This window comes from Cololabis saira, chromosome 4 (assembly GCF_033807715.1).
Source record: "Cololabis saira isolate AMF1-May2022 chromosome 4, fColSai1.1, whole genome shotgun sequence".
NCBI classification, from domain to species: domain Eukaryota; kingdom Metazoa; phylum Chordata; class Actinopteri; order Beloniformes; family Belonidae; genus Cololabis; species Cololabis saira.
In genome coordinates this window covers 8295888-8317431 of record NC_084590.1, presented here as the reverse complement: position 1 = coordinate 8317431, position 21544 = coordinate 8295888, and the positions used below count along the sequence as shown (strand labels likewise).

At 44.2% G+C, this 21544-nt stretch overlaps 2 protein-coding genes across 3 annotated transcripts in view; both read right to left on the bottom strand.

Annotated features, from left to right (window-relative positions):
• pxylp1 (2-phosphoxylose phosphatase 1) overlaps nt 1–21544 on the bottom strand; it is a 417866-nt gene that overhangs the window by 326196 nt on the left and 70126 nt on the right. The gene's annotated exons all lie outside the window — the stretch shown is intronic.
• Nucleotides 267–2535, bottom strand: LOC133442229 (snake venom serine protease ussurin-like). 2 transcript variants are annotated; one of them, XM_061720183.1, is made up of 5 exons: nt 2361–2535; nt 2006–2198; nt 1448–1749; nt 780–925; nt 267–497 (listed from the first exon to the last, which is right to left on the bottom strand). In XM_061720183.1, the coding sequence occupies exons 1-5, from the start codon at nt 2398–2400 to the stop codon at nt 327–329; spliced, it is 852 nt and encodes a 283-aa protein (XP_061576167.1). In that variant the 5' UTR covers nt 2401–2535; the 3' UTR covers nt 267–326. The 2 variants fall into 2 exon arrangements, with proteins under 2 accessions (XP_061576167.1, XP_061576168.1); XM_061720184.1 differs by having other exon boundaries at nt 2097–2198.

The window sequence follows — 21544 nt, the reverse complement described above, 5'->3', positions numbered from 1 at the left end:
GTTGCCAGGGTGATGGGTGATGTTTTGTCTTTTCCAGCTCCCAAAGTATAAAATAACCTGTCCCTAATCTTCTTCAGCTCACTCAGGACTGACGGTTTGTGTGACCGGTTGGACTGTGTGGCTCCGTTCAATTGAATGTTTGTCCTCTTTTCATTAAATCTTCGAAAGACAGCTGAGGTGTCCTGACATTCTTTTTGAACAACAATTTTTGCCACCACATGTGTCACTAGTTCATGTTACAAACATCACAGACACGTTTCTGCTCTTAAGGAGACCTGAGGTCTCTTTATTGTTGCTCACAAGCAAATGTCACACAACTGGGACACTTAAAAACGAGCCCTCATAGTCTGATCGATCCATCGACGAATGTCGGTGTCACAGATGGTGAATGCAATATTTTCGCGATCGATCACCGAGGTTCCAATGTACCAGATTTTTACTCCTTTAAAAACTGCATACAGAGCATTATTATAAATAAATCCTGAACCAGAATCCCCCTAGAAAGAGAGATGGAGGGAGTGATGGAGGAGAGAGAGATGGAGAGAGAGAGATGGAGAGAGAAAACAGTGTGTCAGGTCAAAAACCACTGAACAACAGTTGATCATCATTTAACAAATCTTTCATCTTGATTACAAACTTTATTTTTATCTTTAGTTCTTCAGAAAACAAGTCTGGTTATTCTGCTTCCTCTCTTTTATCATTCTGTTATTTCTATCATTTATATTTATTTTATATTTATTCGTGACTAAAGACATCAAAGACAGCAGTCCTCAACTTACTTTGGACATGCGGCAGCCTGCAGAAGGTCGAGCGAAGAAACGCTCGTTGTGGCTGGTTTGTTCTGCACCGGTATGTTGGAGGACGATATTAGCAGGTCCCACTCTATCCACGGTGATGTTTGCACACATGGTCACATCTGGATTTCCTGTGTAAATAAAAAACTATAATCCATCTCAGAGCAGATGTTAAGACTCACAGTAATTCAAATATAATCTTTCTTGTCATGTGATGAGAGCACGTTTCTTCTCCCCAAACTTTGACCCATCTGGTCAGAGGTCAGAGGTCAGAGGTGACGTTAGAAAACCACAGAAATCATCAAGAATACGTTCAGACAGAGAACCTCACAATCAAGGATCAGTTACTGATTTAAGCCTGGACCAGGCTACAAAGATGACTTTTCATTGACTTATTGACATAATTACACAGAAATATCTGTTTTCTTTCAACTAAAACTGGTTCTGCAGGTTTCTAGACTTCAGCTCCTCATTTTTATCAGTTAGTTACAATAAACTTCACATCCAACAGCAACCCAACAAGATCAACATCCGTTCTAAAAATCCACCCAGAACAGAGATGATTTACAGTCAATACATGTGATTGATTCCTGCAGTTAGAGCTGCATGATGAGTGTGTTCATGTAGTGTAGGTTAGGTGTGTGATGTCTCACCTCCTGTACGGTTGTGGGCGTAAACTGCCCGAGCTTGTGTGTCCCGAGCAGTAATACGAAACGTTACAGGGTTGTTGGCGTTTAGGTGGTCCCTGAGAGTACGACATTCAACACCAGTGGCGAGGGGGATGGGAGTCATGGGCTGGCTCAGCTTCTTCCGTGTGAACACCTTCTTCACCTCCTTCCGTATCGACAGCTTCTTCAACTTCAACAGCATGACGTCAGCGGTGCGGTGTTTATAAGTTTGAGCTCTGTCTACGGTCTGTTCCACACTTCGATCAGCCGATTTAACGGTGAACGACCTGAAACATGAACACAATCACTCAGCAGGAGTTACACCTGAACCTGAGGTAAAAGGACCTTCAGTTGACCAGTTTACCCATCATCATCATCATCATCATCATCATCATGGAGACACTAACCATCACCCACAGAGGACACGCCCACCTGCTGCTACAGTCGAGTGGGAGCGCGTCACAGTGGAGGAAAGTTCAGGAGTGTCTGGACATGTTTTCAGTTTCTAAAACGTTCAATTCAAACTGCAGTTAGAAAATTTACGGTCCACCCATATCACAGTGTGCTGCAGTGAGAACCCAGGAACTAGTCCTCCCCCTCCCAATGACGGAACCAGAACAGATGAAACGTGTACCAGTACGGTTTGTTGTCCCCAGGAACACATAATGTTGTTCTTCCTGTGGTGTACACCTCCTACCACCGATGATTCTCTTCTGAATGTCTGCAAGAGACACACCTGTACACACACACACACACACACACACACACACACACACACACACACACACGAGAATCATTATCATCATCATCATCATCACCATCATCATCATCATCATCATCATCATCTTCATCATCAGCAGCAGCAGCAGCAGCAGCAGATGAGGAGGCATGAACTCACCTGCCATCAGGAAGAGAGCGAGGACCACACAAGTCTTCATCACGCTGCTGAGACGGTCTTCCTCCAGAAGAAGATGCTCCGGTCAGAACGGAGGGCCGTTTTAAAGCATTCTTTATCTGTGACCGGCCAATCATCTGCTGACACCCTCACCTCACGGTCCATACGGTCGACGCCTTGTCATCCCTCCCTGACGACACCATGGATGCTGCAGGACTCCACAGGTGGATGGACTTGAATTAAGTAACCAAATGGAGACACTGATAAGGACTCAGGAGGACTGTGACACCAGCCAGTTTGCATAAAATAGTCCATGGGCCAGAGCCCAAAATTTCACTTGTCAGCACCACTCAAGGTGACAAAACTTACTTATGATTATTGAAAAGATCCATGTCTATAGATGATATTTTGGAATGCTGTATCATAGTTATCAGCTCATGAAGTTATCCACCCCCTTCAGAAAATTACATTTTAGATGGTGGTGAATATCCTGGTTTAGACTCATGTATAGGATATCTGTCAATGTTTTACAATATACCCATACTATGTCATTGTTACAGATCATTGTGAGCCTTAAACTAGAAGAGCATTATTAACTAGACCAAGGTCAGTATAACATCACAAATGGTGATTTCTGTGTAGCAGAAATTTGGAAAACAGGGTTCGCCTGTCTTTGACCAAGCCCTGTATGCAAAGGCTGTTGAGATCACATGGAAAAATGCTCACAAGTTCCAGAATATCATCATCAGGCTTGGGGTATTTCACACCATCTGCACACTGCTGGCAATAATAGGAAAGCGTCTCAAAGATGCTGGACTTGGATACCTGTGTATTCAGTCTGGCATAATTGAAGAAGGCTCCACTGCTGGTGTTATGGATGGCCGCAAGTATAACAGGGCAGTGCGACTACACAAGCTCTTGTATGAGGCTCTCATGCGACTGACATGGAATGGTTTCCTCTCTTGGTTGGAAACAACTCACATGAACGACATGGTTCACCTGGATGAAACACTGAAGGCAATTGACAGCCTTGGGGAAAATGTGTCACAAGCCACTTTGAAGGAGGTCATCGAAAACAGCTCTTGTACATGCATCATGGAACTGTTTGAAGTCTACTGCAAGTTCCTCAGTGGTGGAAACCGCAGTCTCTCAAGCTTCTGGATGTCCTATTTGGACATGGTCGAAATCTTGCTGGGGCTCATCTGAGCATCCAGAGAGGGAGACTGGATGCTACACTTGGCAAGCATTCGAGCAATGATCCCATGGTGCTTTGCATATGACAGGATGAACTACGCACGCTACCTCCCCTACTACTATGCCCAGATATCTCAGCTGTCCATCACACACCCAGATGTGTACACAGAATTTATGACAGGGCGCTTCTCTGTTCAACTGGGCTCCACCAATCCCTTTGGGCAGATCCCTATTGACCCAGCTATTAAAGAAACTGTGAACAAAGACACCCAGACAGCTGGGGGGACAAAGGGATTCAGCTTGAAGTCAGGAGCGGTGGCCAAATATTACCTAACCGCTGAGTACAGACGCATATACCTCAGACAGCTGAGAGACCTGACAGGTCAAAACACGTCCAAACTGTCCCAACCAGATCTACAGGGTCCAAGGATCAAGAGAGATGAAGCAGATGTCCAGTCTCTCGCTGACCTTATGGAGAACAAGTGGTTCAATCCTATGTCTCCTGATGAGAACAATCTGGTTAGCCTGTCCACTGGCTCCATAGCTCCACCTGATTTGATCAGGGATCTCCTGAGAGCCCATGAGATAGGAGAACAGGCCTACAAGGCATTCAAGCTAACAAGGTTAGATGAGGACACACCATCTTTGAAATTCCATGACAAGATGACCAAGCAAAGTCTGAAGACATTCTCCACCGTCAGGACAAAAAAATCTTAAGGAAAGAAAGGACAGAATGTGGTGCTGAAGGCAGACAGAAACCTGTTCAGCCACATGATCCTATTGGCTGAAAGCAGGAAGATAAATATGAAGGATGTCCTTGTCTACCCACTGGGCCCAATTCCATGGGCACTTGCAAATGCTGATGGGTCCCTACGAAAAACAAACAAGGCTGCACTTGCCAGAAAGCTGGAAAAGAATGTGTCTCCGGCAGAACAGATCCCAACCCCATCCACTTCCATCATTGATGGGATGAGCCCGGTCCAGAAAATGAATGGCAACAACGAAACCTTTGGACAGATAGCAGAGTCACTCTTCACCCAGGTCTCCCACGAGGGGGCACAGAGTCAGATGATTGATGCTGTGTTTTTGATTAAAGATGCTGAACGACTGAACTGGGGTGCAGACACCCCTGTCCAGTACAGGAACCTGGCAAGGGGACACCATGTACAGCAATGGAGAACTTTTCTGTGCAGTCCTTCCAACAAGACCAGTCTCATCAAGTTTCTGGTGGAAGACTCCCACAATACAGAGATAGGCTGCATGGCAAGGTGTTGTACATGACCTGTGAAGAAACCTGCTACAGGTTGACAGATGATGGGTGTGAAGAAGTAGTAGAGCTGCACTCCACACATGAAGAAGCTGACACACGCCTGCTCCTGCATGCTTCGGATGCCGCAAACACAGGCTCAAAAGCAGTCATCATCACAGCTGAGGACACGGATGTCATGGTTCTTTGTCTTGCCTGTCCCATCTACCTGAAGTGTGGGACACAGAACGGCACACGATTTGTGGACATCAGCAAACTGGCAAGCTCAGTTGGAGACGGCCTCTGTGATAGCCTAATTGGCTTACAAGCCTTCACTGGCTGTGACACTGTCAGTGCATCCGCTGGCCGGGGGAAACTGAATGCCCTGAAGATAGTGAAGAAGGACACTTCCTACCAAGAAACCTTCAGTGGACTTGGGCAGTCATGGGATGTGAGTGAGGAGCTGTTACAGAGAACTGATGAGTTTACATGTCACATTGGTGAGGTGAACCAACTGCGCTACCAGCTCTTCTGTGCTAAAAGGGGAGAGGTCGAGTCCAGTCAGCTGCCACCATGTAGAGACATGCAGAGTCTCTTCCTGCATGTTGAACGAGCCAATTATCAGGCAGCCATTTGGAACTGCAGTCTGCAGGCGAACCCTGTGATGCCAAGTCCTACTGAGCATGGATGGAAAGAAGATGAGGGCAAGCTGGCCATTTACTGGATGCACTCTCCACCTGCACCAGATGTAGTCTTGGAACTGCTAACATGCAAATGTGTGCGTTCATGCAAAAGGCCAAGTTGCACGTGCTTATCAAATGGACTGGCATGCACAGACATGTGCAAGTTACAGACTTGCAGCAACCAAAAACTGCAGGATGATCCCGAATCCGACTTCGAACTCGGGGAGTCAAATGACGAGAGAGACGAGCAGTTTAAGTGACATTATGTGATGATTCCGTACTTGGTTAACCTTCTTAACACTATCCTAAGAACACACAGAACTTGATATCCTAATTATAATCAGATCTTTACATATTCCCATTAATAACAATGTTAATTTTGTTTACAATATTGTTATGTTTATAATGTTGTTTATAAAACTAAGCTGGTTCCTTATCTCATTGTGATGTCCTTTATGTCCTGTATTTGAGTGGTACTGATATCTGGTCTGGCCCATGGACTAAAACTAATGTGTAACGTGAGCAGAAGAGTCCAGTTCAGTCTCAGGTGTGAGGTGTTGTACAGTCACCTCAACCAAAGTTCATACGTAGATTCAGCGTCTAGTTTCCACAGTTCTGATGTCTTCCTCATTCTTGTTCCAAACACACCTGGAATTCTGTCCTACGTCTTCCCAGAAGGGCAGGATCTTGTTCCATCCAGGACTGATGTGAGAGGATCAGCTTCAGATCTTCCTGTAAACAACAAATCCAACTTTCCATCACTAACAGACAGAAGAGACAGATAATGAAATTAAATTAAATGAAGTTTCATCAAATTTCAACCAATTAAGGGGCACGGTGGCGCAGCAGGTAGTGCAGCCGTCTCACAGCAAGAAGGTCCTGGGTTCGATTCCCGCCGGGGACGCTGTGGGCGCTGAAGTGCGTGTTAGTTCCCCCATGACTTCAGCACCCACACCCTGGGTGGAGTTGGTGAAAGGATCTTTCTGTGTGGAGTTTGTATGTTCTCCCCGTGTTCCCCTGGGTAGCTAATGGGAGCTACCCTCACAAAAACATGCAACAGTCCTGGGCTATACATGCCCCCTCTGGCCAGCCGGAGGATCCGGCCGGAATAACGTGATCCTTCCACGCGCTACGTCCGTCCGGAGAATCCCCACCCTGTCTGGTGAAAAGAAGCGGTCCGTCACTCCTAAGGATAAGAAGGAGACCTGAGCTCAGTGTAGGGCCCTCCCTGGGTTGGCAGAGGGGAGCAATGCCCAGGACTGTCTAGGTATGAGCACTGGGTGATGAAAATGGGTAAAAAATCGGGGATAAAAAAAATATAAAAAAAAAACAAAAGAAAAAAAAAAAAAAAAAAAATTTCAACCAATTACACTTGTAAAGAGTAAAAGGAGGTTACCTTACCCTCTGTAGTTTAGGTGGATAAAGGGTTTGGTAACATTTGAGTATAATATGAATCTATTTTTTATTAATGTCAGAGGATCTTTTAAAAAAAAGATATATGTATATATATATATATATATATATATATATATATATATATATCAGTGAATCCAACATTTCAGGCAGTTCCCAGGTACCCAGATTTTGCTGTAAAAAGGCTCTGACCACTAATTCCAAATCTCAGTCTTTCCAAAGAAATATAGTCCGCTATCAACGACTCCCACAAATGTGTTGGGGGAGGTTCTTCTCCCACCCACTTAGTCATAATAGTGTTTTTATGTCGTCTTAGTGATTCAGGGATAGTAGTGGTTTAGGCTGTAATAATTGTTTGATTATCACACTAACCTCATTACATACAGTTTGCCAGAAACGTTGAATCTTTTCACATTCCCAAAGACAGTGCTTGTTCCTAATCTTGTTCCTAAAGTAGTTTTACATTGTTGAAAGTTTGGAGAGGCCCCTGCTGTATATTTACTATACATGGATATACAGTATATAGACATTCTGTAGAACAGCGGTTCCCAAACTTTTTTAGCCGCGCACCCCCTTCTATGTCTCAACCCGGTTGACGCACCCCCGATCCCCCACCCAAAAATTTGATGCTTTTTTTTTTGTTTTTTGGTATAGTCTTACTAACATGTTGTATTCTAAATCTAGGCTATTAGTATGTAATCATGATGTTCAAAATAATTCAAAATAAAAAATCTTATTTTTGCATGTAAAACCCCCCGTCAGGCAATGTGTTGCAGCAGCTGGACTGTTAAACCTAAGTTATGGTTCTGCGTTAAATCGACGGCGTAGCCTACGGCGTAGGGTACGGGGCGACGCACAACGTAACGACGCCACGTAACCTACGCTGTAGGCTCTGCGTCGGTGTAACGCGGAACCATAACTCAGCCTTCAGACAACTCATCAAACGGAAAGTGGATGGCGGACATGAGTTCCCGTCCATTATTGAAGTTTTAGACTCCTGCGACAAAGATGTTTTATCCAAGATTAACTGTTTGCATCGTATTCTGATAGCATTGCCTGTTACAAGTTGCTCCGTGGAGCCTTATTTTAGTCGTCAACAGGACCAGAGCCGTCAGAGCGACGACGCTCACAGAGAGACTTAGGAGCCTCTCGTTGTTCATGTTTGAAAAAGATTTGAAATGTGCATTTTCTGTATTTAACAGCGTTTGTGTGTAATGTATATGATTAATAACAGCAGCACGTCATTATAGGCGCCCCTCTGCTCCTTCACCCGCCCCCCCTCTCTCCTCCCCGACACACACTAGTATGAGCTGCAGCTCCAATGCGCGCCCCCTCGAGCACGCGCTGGAGTGCGAGTGTTTTGGATTGACGGTAACTTTATGGAGAGGTAGAAAAAAAGAAGAGAGGAAGAGAGAGAAATAATCGAGTGATTGACTGCTCCTTGCAGAAAGAAACTTGCCACTGAGGCGATTGGCTTAAGGTTGGCCTGATGGTTTTATAATAAAACCATCAGGCCGTTTTCTGCATTTTCTGCTAAACGAATAATGCAAACTACAGATCACGTCATTGGCACCCCCGAATAGAGCCATGGGACATTGCCACCTCGGCGCTTTGCCACCGAGGTGGCAAAGCGCATGTGGAGTGCGCTCTGAATTTGGGCACATCACCTCTACCAGCTTTATAGGTCTGGGTACTCGCAAATATCCAGTGTAACAGTCTTTGTGAGGAAATATCTATTCTTCTCTTTTCCACCTCCAAAACAGACAAACAGTTGTTGCGTCTCTCTCATGGAAGGTGCGCTCCTAAACCCGAATTGCGCAAACCCGAAGCGCGCACATGATGAGATGAGGTCTCTCCTCCTCCTCCATTTGCACAAATTGATGAAACCAAAACAAACTAAGCAAACGTAATTAATTTGGTAGATAGAGTCCAGTTACTACAGAATAGCCTACAGTTCAGTTGAACGTTACACTCCCCGAAAAAGTGTCGGGTCTGACACATCCACAGCATTAATTATGCAGGGCAGGCTGCGAGAGTGCAGATGGGTTTTATTACAGACGTGCATTTTGAATAGCCTGCATTTATTTATTCATTAAAATTACAGTTTTTGATTTAAAATTTTACAAAGGAAATGTTTATTTACACATCTTTATTGTGTGAAAAAAAAAAAATCAGACCGCCATTACATTTTTCATCTCGCGCACCCCCTAGAGGCAGCTTGCGCACCCCTGGGGGTGCGCGCACCACACTTTTGGAATCCCTGACCTATCAGATACAAATTTACACAGGAGATTTTGGAAAACTCTTATCACTCTGCAGGCGGAGCGGAGCAGAGTGCCTGCGGAGGCTCACGCCCTGTTTAACCAAGGAGACTGCCTCCGCGCGCGCTGCTTCCGCTCTGCTTCGGCGTCCGGTGGGTTTACGCTGTTAGAGGTAAAAACTCATTTTGAGAAAATGGCCAATAAAGATAACGATTGTGAATTCTTATATTAGTAATATACAAAAATATACAGACGCAAGTATATATGTAACGATTCACATGATTCGATTCGATTCACGATTTTTAGCCCACGATTACGATTTTTCATGATTCTTTAATCAAAATTATTAAATTAAAAGAATCCACTGTACTGTATTTTCTCACCTCCTCACTGTTACAGCAATACTGATCGTCGCTGTCCTGCAGTGTTATCAATGCATCAGGTGATGCAGATGTTGACATAGTCAAAACTGCAGTCAAAGCATCAGAACATCAGACCACAACCTTGATAGGAAAGGATACAGACTTGCTTATTCTTCTGCTCTACTATGCTGAGACAAACAATAGAGACCTCTATTTTCGTTCAGATAAGTCCAAAGCTAGTAAAGTGTACAACATCAGAGAGATGAAACAAGTCCTGGGTAGTGAGTTGTGTTCCCAGTTGCTCTTTATTCATGCTTTCACAGGATGTGATACAACTTCCCGCATCTTTAGTGTCGGGAAACAGTCAGCATTCCAGAAACTTGTGAAACGTGAATCAACCATCCAGTCCTGTGCAAATGTGTTTCTGCTCCCAAATCAGGCAAGGAATGTCTAGAGGACCATGGGAGCAAGGCAATGGCAGTGTTTTTTGGCGGCAAGAGTACTGATTCACTTGCTTCTTTGCGCTACAACCTTTTTAGCAAGAAAATTGTTTCTGCTAAGTAATTTGTTACTCCAGAACGTCTCCCTCATACAGAGTCCTCGACTAAATACCATTGTCAAAGAGTTTATTTCCAGATCATGGTGTGGATGGAAAAGGAGAGTGACATGAACCCAGTGGATTGGGGGTGGAAACTGGAGGGCAATATCTTCCTGCCAGTTATGACCAGTAAGACTGCTGCCCCAGAAAGCCTCCTGCAGATGGTCCACTGTAATTGCAAAACCGCCTGCCGAACACAACGGTGCAGTTGCAGAGCATATGGACTACCATGCATGCCTGCTTGTGGACCATGTCAAGTTGAAAACTGTGAGAATCTACAGAATCAACCTTTATGGGAGGAGGAGTGTGACGACGAACTGTGAAAGGAAAAAAACAAAACAAAAATAAAAAAACATACAAGATAAACAAGAAACAACTGCAGCGAACTTAAACATAAAAACAATGAAAAAAAAACATAAAAATACAAAAAAAAAAACAACTATAGGGGTTAGCGGTACTGAGCCTTCACGTGGCGGCCCTGTTTTGACTAATTTCACAGTACCACACTGTAGTAGTCAATGGATTTTTTAGACTACAGGTATAAAGAAAGCTCCTGAATACAGGATTAGAAATAGAAGTGAAACTAGAAATTGTACATTTAAAGGGTGTTACAGCCCTTGGCATCAATAAGACTGCGTTGAGTTCAACTGGTACAATTCTTTTATTTCTCCATCGAGTACCGTGAAACTAAAAAACAAATAACAAATTATCAACATTTGCACATGTTAAAACACTAAAGTTTACACATTTAACATTTTAATACATTTACGTTTACATTTTCTTTAAAACCCACACACATACCTCGCTTCGCCTACCAAGGGTGCAAACTTTCCATATCTAAGCAGTGACTGGCAACAGGTACCCAAACCAAACTGCACTTGAAAGAGAAACAACAAAAAAAACACTTCACATGAATCATGCTAGAAGCAAGCAAAACAAACCAAAACAGCATGGTAGACAAATTAAAACTTACTTGCTTCTCTGCTCCCCTTTCCTCCCTGCTCAAGCTGACCTGCTCTCCAAGTGAATGTGGCCATCACAGGTGTGTGGCAATTAGCATTTATAAACTCCAGTGGTGAACCCAGGAACATGCATGATGTATACCAAACCGGGGGCCTGTACTACGAAGCAAGTTCAACATACCCAGGATATCTTTTCCTTATCCAGATTCACTAACCCGGACAATTGCAATCACTCTAAGCGGTCACACGACGGTGGTTATCAACTCGGTATATCAACCCAGGTTTCTCCAATCTGGATATGAGCGCGTGCACATAAAAGGGGCGGTGTTTTCAGCGCATGACCAATCGCAAGCATGGAGAAGTCCGCTGTCAGAGCCGCTTATTTCAGTAGCGAAGAGCAAACAATAATTTTACGGAAATATGATGAGTATAGGCATATAATACAGGCAAAAAGCAACACAGTTGCAGCTGCAAAATGCAGGAAAGACAGCTGGCAAAAGATCGCTGACTGTATAAATGCATAAGTTCATAGGGATATAAACATATATTTGAATATTCTGGGAATCTTAAACTGTAAACCATGATCAGCAATATTAAAATAATAAAAGGCTTGCAATATTTCAGTTGATTTGTAATGAATCCAGAATGTATGACATTTTTTTGTTTTTTTGTTTGCATTACAGAAAATCACAATATTCAAATTTTCTGAGACAGTCTGTATATATTGGTTCTATAACTATTGTTGTTGACCGATAACTTGTGCTGATGCTGTACCAAAGAATTGGGTTTTTTTATTTATTTTATTTAATTTTTTATTTTTTCAGGAGGGGGGTATTTAGTATTTTAAAGTGACTTCTCAGAATGTTCGAGGGACGAAATTGAAAATCCCTTTTTTGCTATACCCTTACAAATGCATCTTCTTTTTGATTTCTTCTTGATTTATTTATTTAATTGGTATTAGTTTTTGATTGACTGTACATCGGATTTTGGGTGATGATTTGTTTTATTTATTCATTGATTGATTTATTTTTTATTTTCTCCTCCACCTCTTTTTTCTTTTCCTCTCACGATCCGCGCACCGAGCTCCACTGGATTAATTTTCCAAGAGAGCTGATTGGTCAGTGGGCGGTGCTTTTATACCCGGCGATCTGTATCTCGAACATAACCTGCTCCGGAGCAGGTTAGCTGTTCAGCATAAGTTACCATGGCGATGTACCCCGGTAAGAAGTGAACCACCGTCGTAGTCCTGAAAACCCAGGGTTAAACCTGAAGTTACCTCGCTAACCCCAAATCCCGCTTCGTAGTACAGGCCCCAGCTCAGCTGGCCACTAACACTCCCACCAAATCATAACATGATTAAACTTAACCAAACAACAAAAGTTACTCATGTATGGTTTCACAGCTGGCCACAAACTCAATATGCGGGTCACCATGTAACCAGTCAACATTATGTCTGATAGGAGTTAGCTTTCCGAACAAATTAATCACCTTCAAGCAAAAGTGATGGTACGTATTTGCCGCTCCCAGATGCCACCTGCATGACTAGCTGATGCAGCGTTAAACACAAACTCGCACTGTTTGTCTGCCAGGAAGGCTTCAAGTGCCCTGATGTCGCATTGTTTGAGAGCCTCTTTGAACACATTGCTGGCGCCAACAAAGTTTGTGCCTTGGTCACAGCGAAGTTGAGAAACTGCTCCTCTCAGACTTATAAAGCATCTTAAGGCGTTGATGAAGGCATCAGTGGATAAGTCATCAAGCATTTCAATATGAACTGCACGAGAGGACAAACACGTGATGATAAGCCCATATCTCTTGATCTCCTTACGACCATTATTTACAGTGAAAGGGCCAAAACAATCCATCCCACAGAATGTAAATGGAGCTGAGATTTCACAGCGTTCCTTTGGGAGACTGGACATTTTTTGTTCTTCCACTGGTCTCCTTTGCCTACGGCACAGCACACATTTGAATATCAACTTCGAAACTGTTTTGCTCCCACCTAGTGCCCAAAATCCATTTGCTCGTAGCTCCATCAAGGTTTGATTTCGGCCTTGGTGGCATACTTTGCTGTGAAAGTGGGACAAAATCAGCTCGGTGATGTGGCTGTCTTTTGGAAGAATAATGGGGTGCTTCTGTTCTTCACTGAGGATTGAACCTTTAAGCCTTCCACCAACACGAAGAAGTCCTTTCTCCAGGATGGGGTTAAGCCTAAAGAGTGGACTTGACTTTGGAAAACTGGATCCCTGAGGCTTTCCTTGAAGAAGCTTTAGCTCAGAAGAGAAGGCTTGTTGCTGTAGTAGATGTAAAACTTCCTCAGCCGCTCTCTTGCGTTCTGCTACAGTCAAAAGGTCAACATGCTTTAGTTTTGAACCAAGCCTCTTTATTCTTGCGACCACTTTAAGGAGTGTGGTCCAAGAAGAAAACCTTTCCAGCCGACCCAAGATGTCTGCCTGTTCACTGACTTGAGTTGCAGACAAATGAGCAGATTTGACCTCAGGGTCACCAACCAGAAGCTTACAGTTTTTCTTGATTGCCTAAGCATGATTTTCAAAACAGGGCCCGTGGTTTCAAAACACTACACACAATTAGCACAACAACACACCAAATTAGCAAAACACTACAGATCCTTTGCAAAATTAAACACGCTTGTAAAAACTATACAATTCTTTTTAATAACCACACTTTGTTACCATATGAAACACACACGTTTCACATTACTATACTCTGTTTGCACGAGTTACACTCTGCTGTGATAAACCTAAAACACTTTTAGCACTTCTACGTCCCTATGATTAGAGTAGGCTACTATCTACAAAGTACCAATATACAGTTTTTCTTGATCGTTTTGGCCCATTTTTCCATTCACAGTTTACTTTTTCAAAACAGCTCACACAAAGCCCTTAACAGAAGCTGAAATAACCAAAACACTTTATGATGTTTGCAGAATGACACCACTTTCTCAAAACTTGTCACACATCCATCAAAACCAAACTTTTCCATCAAAACCTAGAATTTTTTCTCAATTGAACATGTGTGTTTTCTCATTTATTTACTGTAACGATGGTTAACAAAATTGAAACCACAGCTATCAATATCAACTTTTGTTCAACACCCTCATAGTATTGACTATTTTACAACTGACAACATACTACAATTTGGGTTTTGTATTGAGCACTCTAACTTAGTTATATAACTTAGAAATATACTGTCACAGAGTATTTACAGTAAAATCAGAAAATGTGTATACAGTAAAATATTGTAGATCTGTTTTTGTATTGCTGAAGTTCCTGTCAACACCATTGATTTACATTTGTTCTACTGTGTACAAAATGTCAAGATTCTGACAGAAAAATATTTATTGCAGTACTTGTCACATGCACATACTGTAAGCAATCAAAATGACAGGGTTCAATATGCAGTACAACAAAGGTCAACTCTCAAAGAAAGTACTGTAAATGAAACACAATCAAATGAAACCCTGTAAATATGAAAAAAATAAAAATACAGGAAAATTATGCATTGTCGACACGGGCCTGATGATCAGGCCACATGTCCTCGTCCACGTCCTCCTCCATCCATGCTTGGTGTCAACTTCAAGCTATTGACCTCTTTGATAGGTTGAGGACTACTTGCTTTGTTTTGCAAAGAGAGTTCACACAGGTGCTGATATTTTTTAGAATTGAGAGAGCAGTTCCAATTGGCTGCTACAAAGTGTCTGCAATGTGTTGCCATGGTAAATCAGTTATGTTTTGTGTCTCTTTGTGAGAAGTGTGTTAACTGTTTTGAAAAGTGTATTACAGTAAAAGTCAAAGAAAATTGTGTGAAAGCAATGAGAAATAGTTAACCGATTCGCCAGAGAGGACTCTTGCTGTGCAAAGAAGGTGTGAGCATTAGATAAAGTTGACCCATGATGTGCAAAATGTGTCAAAGCAATCGAGAAAAACTGTAGTCTTTCTCTGACTCTTGTGCTTGGAGACCAATGAGCTCACCTGCTGCTTTCTATAGTGTAGATACACCTGATTGGTGTGTCTACATTTAAGCAAACAAGTGTTTGCACACCTGATGACTGTGTTGAACCAACTGGTTGGACGGTGTGCTAATTTGACAGTCAGTGCTTTGGTATTGCAAAGAAGTGACTTTATGATAGATTTTTGTGTCTAATGTACGTTTAGTGTGTTTAGTGTTTTGAAAATCACTGTGTGTAGAGTTTTGCAACAAGTGTGAGGTTGACAATGTGCTTATAGTTGTGCAAATATGGGCTGATGTTTTGCTTCTTGAGTGTAAGGTTTTGCTAATAGTGTACTACTTTTAATTTTAGTGCGTAAGCAATCGAAAAAAACTGTAATAGAGGGCTTAGATGTTAGAAGTACCTCTGGTTCCCATAGAAACTTGGGACCGGATAACCAGCCAGCTGAAGGGATGTCTGCAGCACGAAGACCCCTGGAAGCGAAGTCAGCAGGGTTTTGAGTTGTGTTGACATAGTGCCAGTTATTTGGATCAGTTTTCTCTCTGATGAGTTGAACTCTATTTGCAACAAACACATGGAACCTTCGTGCTTCATTATTTATGTATGCCAACACAACTTGAGAGTCAGTCCAAAAGCATTCTCTCTCTATTTTCAGCTGAAGCTCTTCCTTTAACATGACGCTCACCCTGGCTGAAGTTACTGCAGCTGCAAGTTCTAATCTTGGGATGCTTGTGATTTTTAAGGGTGCAACCCTTGCCTTGGCCATGACCAGACTACAATGGATCTCATTTCGGTCATTCTTGTATCTTAGGTAGGAGCATGAACCATATCCTGTGCAACTTGCATCTGAAAAATGGTGTAATTCAGTGCTTACAATGTTACCAAAGTTGGAAGGGTGGTAACATCTGGGTATGGTGATATCCTTTAGTGTTTTGAGGCCGTTTTTCCACTCCTCCCACCGTGAAGTCAAGTGCTCAGGTATTGGATCGTCCCATCCAATGCCTTTGTGACACAACTCCTGTAAGATGCACTTTCCACTCAGAGTGAAGGGAGCCATAAATCCAAGTGGATCGTACAAGGAGGCTACGACAGACAGGAGACCACGACGAGTTGACGGATGATCCTTTATATGGATGTTAAAACTAAAAGAATCACTCGTCATCGACCACTGAATGCCAATTACATGTCCTTGTGATGTTACTTCTGGATTCAGTCTGAGAGGATCCATTGTTTCTGCTCTTTCTGAAGGAGCCACACATGAAAGAACGTCTTTGTTGTTTGAGTTGAACTTGTGGAGTCTTAGGCCTGCATGATTACACAGCTCCTGTGCCTCAACAATAAGTTCTTTGGCCTCTTGAACAGTTGGAACGCTAGTTAACCCATCATCAACATAGAAATTCCTTTCCACAAAGGTGGATGCTGCAGGATGGAGGGCCTTGTATTGCTGTGCCAGGTACTTCAGACCAAAGTTGGCACATCCAGGTGAGGAGGTGGCACCAAAGAGATGAACCGTCATCCGATATTCTCGTGGTTCACTTTCCAACTTCCCACTTTCCCACCAAAGGAACCTTAAGTAGTTGCGAGCTTCTGGGAAAACACGGAATTGATGGAACATTTTTTCAATGTCACAGATTACAGCAACCTCCTCCCTTCTGAAGCGGCACAAAACTCCCACCAGTGAATTTATCAAATCCGGGCCCGTAAGTAAGGTGTCATTCAGTGAGATGCCATTAAATAGACCCTCCAGGAATCCGCGATTCCGTGATCGCGGAATTTTTCGCGGATTTCACGGCTGTCCGTGGATTTACAGACCTTCCGTGGATTTCAATGTCTGGTGCAGAAAAATCACTTTTACTGGGGTTAATATTGCATATGCCCACGCTGATTATGCGAATTATGCGGGGCTCGCTTGATTTCACCGCATCATCGCGGACATTTTCGCATAAAGTTCGGAAAAAGGGGGAAGTGTTGTCAGTGACATGTCGGGACACCCGGTCGCGACGTGCGGGACCCGCACGGGGACCTCCGCACCCCTCGCAGAAACCGCCACCCCCCAAACAGCAGCTCTCACCCGCGAGGGTGAGAGGAAAAAGAGAGCCTGCTTGCGCGGGGGGCGCGGCTGCCGGGGGACTCAGGTCTCCGCGCTGACCGCGCACCACTGCGCCTGCGAGGGCCGGCGGAGGCGGAGCTCCCATCCACTTGGGGGATAGTGGCGGCGGACGCGTGGGGTGACGGAGCTGTCTCGTCCCCCTCGTCGCGCCGGTGCGCCCGGCAATCACCCGAGCACCGAGCCGCGGGCTGGAGGGAGAAAGGCGGCCGGCCCCCGGGCTGCCACCGCCCCTCTCCTCTCCTTTCCACCCGCGCTCTCCTTTTTTTTTCTCTTACGACCTCAGATCAGACGACCCGCTGAATTTAAGAGGGAAGAGCTCAGCGCCGAATCCGCAACTTCCAGCATATTCCGCAATTTCACCGCATAAAAGCACATAAAAAACCTGCACATTTAATCGCATAATCAATGATTTTAGCCCGCAGAATCAATGACTTTACCCCGCAAAATCAAGGATTTTAGTCCGCGGAATCAAGGATTTTAGTCCGCGGAATCAAGGATTTTAGTCCGCGGAATCAAGGATTTTAGTCCGCGGAATCAAGGATTTTAGTCCGCGTTTTTCTGGAGGGTCTAATTAAACTTTGCTGAGCAATCAAACACAACTCTTAGTTTATTTGGCTTCCTTGGGTGGTACACCCCATGGTGGGGAATGTACCATGCAGTTTTTCCCTCCGAAACTGCAGGGACTGGCTCTGCATCACCTCTGCTGATTATTTCTTCCATAAAGGCAGTGTATTGGTCATGATAGTGCTTGTTGGCCAGATGGCTGAGGTGAGGCCACTGAAGTGCTGTAGTTTTGATGGGGATGTGGGATTTATCTACTGGTATGAAGTCCTGTGTGTAAGCCTGCTGTATTTCAATGTATGCTTCAGAGTTAAGTCCACGAACTTGAAAACCACCGGCGGTTTTACTGGCTATGATGGTATCAACAGCTGTCATTGTGCTTAATTTAAGCTGCACCGGCTGAGTTTTCACATTCAGTTCTAGAACTAAATCTTCCAGAATAAACGTGGAGTCGCTCTGTGTGTCGAGAAGAGCATATGTAAGTACTTCTCTCCGAGGTTCTGTTATTGAGGACACAAAGACAGGAACAATACTGGATGTGGCAAAAGCATGTTGAGTCAAGGCACGGGACATAACTTTATGGACTTCATTGTTTACGTGGTCCCCTGACGCAACAGAGTCATTACTTGTCATTTCTACAGGTCTCACATTTTCTTGATGCAGACAGGTGGGATGACGTCTACCGCAAGTGCTACAAGTGTGCCGCCTTTTGCAGTCCTTGGCACTGTGCCCCTTTCTCAAGCATCCAAAGCATAAATGATATTCATGAATGAAGGCTTTTTTCCTCCATGGATTTTGATGCAAAGGCTGAGCATGTAGCAATACCATGTGCTTCACTTTTGCAGAATAAACATGATGGCTTTGGTTTTAAACTTTCGGGTGTTGCCGAGATGGAGCCATTCATTTCAGTGCTTGTGTTGAATGTTTTAGCTCTTCTTGATAACCCCTCATCACTTGTTTTCATATTTATCATGAAAGGGGAGGCGATGGGATTACAAGCAATTCTGGCTTCCTTTTGCATGAACTTTGTGAAATCTAGGAAGCTTGGATAATCACCGGATCGATCCAACTCTTCAGCAACACTTCGACTCCATCTGTACACCAACCACTCAGGTAATTTCTTAAGAAGTTTGTGATTTTCTTCACAGTCATCAAGGATGGACAGGCCTTTAACATGTGGTATAGCTTCAGCACAGCCTTGAAGAAAATCTGCAAACTCTCGTAGTGCTCTTGGGTCGTTAGCTATCTTTGGCCAGTTCATGAGTCTCTCCCTAAAAGCTCTTCGGACAATAAATGAACTGCCACACCTGTCCTCTAAAACAGCCCAGGCACCATGGTATGCATCTTCCGAGTTGCGGTAAAAGAAACCTTCCACAGCCTTGCGTGCCTCTCCTGCTAGATAACTCTTCAAGTAGAGCATTTTCTCACTTGCTGGGAGGGGCTTCTGATCAATCAGGGCCTTAAAGGATACTTTCCAATCTATGAACTTTAAGGGGTCACCTGTAAAAATTGATGGCTCTGGGACCGGTAAACGGCTTAAAGCAAAGGCATTTGTCATTGCTTGAGTCAAAATGGCTTCCTGAGCAACACTGGCATCTTCCTGAGTTGGTTTTAGGGGTGCTGCATCTCGAGGCACAAAGGGCGTAGCTACCGGATTTAGGAAAGGTTTGTAATCAGTGTTATGGCTGTCAAGAGAAACCTTGTCACTCGCTTCATCACCTCCTCCAGATGCATCAAAGTTGTTATATGCTCTCACACGTGCCTCTGCAACCTTGACTTCACTGTCAGCTTGCAGCTGCTGCAACTTTGATTTTTCCTCCTCCAGCTTTAATTTCATTTCAGCCTCCTTTTGTTTGATTTCTGTTAGCATCTCTGTTTGCTTTAAAGGTGACCTATTATGGCATTTAATGTATATTTTAAACAGGCCTTGAATGTCTTAAAAACAATCTAAAGCTTGCTTTTTCTACATAAATCAGAAATCCAGCCTGTGGGCCCTGTCACTAGTTTTACCGCTTCTAACCCCTTTTTCTGCGCCTCATTTTTAGGGAAGGGGGGGGTATGATAATGAGGCTCTGTGCTGATTGGCTCCCTGAATGACGTGTAGCAGGGGAGGAGCATAAACCTCGCTCCGCCAGAGCAGCCCGACCCTGTAAACACTGAATTTTCACAAATGGAAACTTTATTGTTAAAAAAATAAAATATGAGTTGTAACATTTATGCACTATTTAAGCCGGATCTGCCCGGCGGATGCTGAACGCTGGCCCCGGACTCGGAGCCACGCCCGGCGCCCGGCTGGAGCAGCGCGCATCACCGCGGCTTTAACCAGGGAATCTGACCGGTTCCGACCGGCCGGGACCGCAGGAACCGGCCTGGACTGGTAGCAGGGACTCCCGGGGACCGACCAGCGGAATTTCAGCCGGATCTACCTGGCGGATGCTGCGCGACGGGCGCCGCAATCTCACGGCGGGCGCACAGATCCGCTCCGGAGCGCATCCGCGGCGCATCGCCCGTTACCGGGGATCAAACCGACAGATTTGCCTGAAAATCTCGGAGGGTGAAGCTGGTCCAGCCTGGGACAGACCCCCGAGGACCCAGCTCCCAAACCACCCGGGAACCTGGATGATTCAACCCGGATCCGCTCCGCCGCGGCGCCGCGTCCGACTGGCTGAAGGAAGACCGCTCCAGCAGCGGAGAGAGCTGGTTGTGGGCGTGGTTTCAGCAGCGGAGGCTGAACCTATGGAAATCTGCTCCTGTTGTTACGTAACGACAGGAGCAGATTCACTGACACTGGGGGACTCTGTCCGGCGGGGGTCAGAGAGCTTGCAGAAATTCATGGTATTTTGTCTCCCCTGTGCTGGCAGGGTGAGGGGAGACCACTTTATATATGTTAAAACAAGAAAAAACGTGTTTTTCATAATAGGTCCCCTTTAATTTCCATTCAATCTCCAGTTTGTCCAGCTTTGCTTGTTGAGCATGCAGCATTTGAATAGCCTTTGATTGTTCCACTTTGGCTGCAAGTTCAGCCTCAGCGTCAGCTCGTTTGCTGGAGGACCTGGGGCCTGTACTACGAAGCAAGTTCAACATACCCAGGATATCTTTTCCTTATCCAGATTCACTAACCCGGACAATTGCAATCACGCTAAGCGGTCACACGACGGTGGTTATCAACTCGGTATATCAACCCAGGTTTCTCCAATCTGGATATGAGCGCGTGCACATAAAAGGGGCGGTGTTTTCAGCGCATGACCAATCGCAAGCATGGAGAAGTCCGCTGTCAGAGCCGCTTATTTCAGCAGCGAAGAGCAAACTATAATTTTACAGAAATACGATGAGTATAGGAATATTATACAGGCAAAAAGCAACACAGTTGCAGCTGCAAAATGCAGGAAAGACAGCTGGCAAAAGATCGCTGACTGTGTAAATGCCTAAGTTCATAGGGATATAAACATCACTGCCCCATCATTAGGGCATAAGTAGATCTGACTATAATTACAGTTGTCTATTCTGTTAAATGCATGTGTTGCTTAGATGTATTCGTATGGCGTGTATGACAATTGTAGCCTCATTCCTTCAGCTGCAACCCCAGCGGAGTGAAACGCACATGGGAGCAAATAAAAAATAAATATAAAAACATAATTCAAAGCGGTAAGTAGGCTTTTATATCTTAGAAGTACAACAAGTACAAGGCTTTAGTGTTTCTATCACTCTCTGTTTTAGGATGATATCAGTATACAAAAGCACAATGAAATAGCATTGACATTACTTGCAGCAAACAGGAAAAAAAATGACAAAAAGAAGACAGGAGGGGGCCCTCCTACGCAGGAGTACAC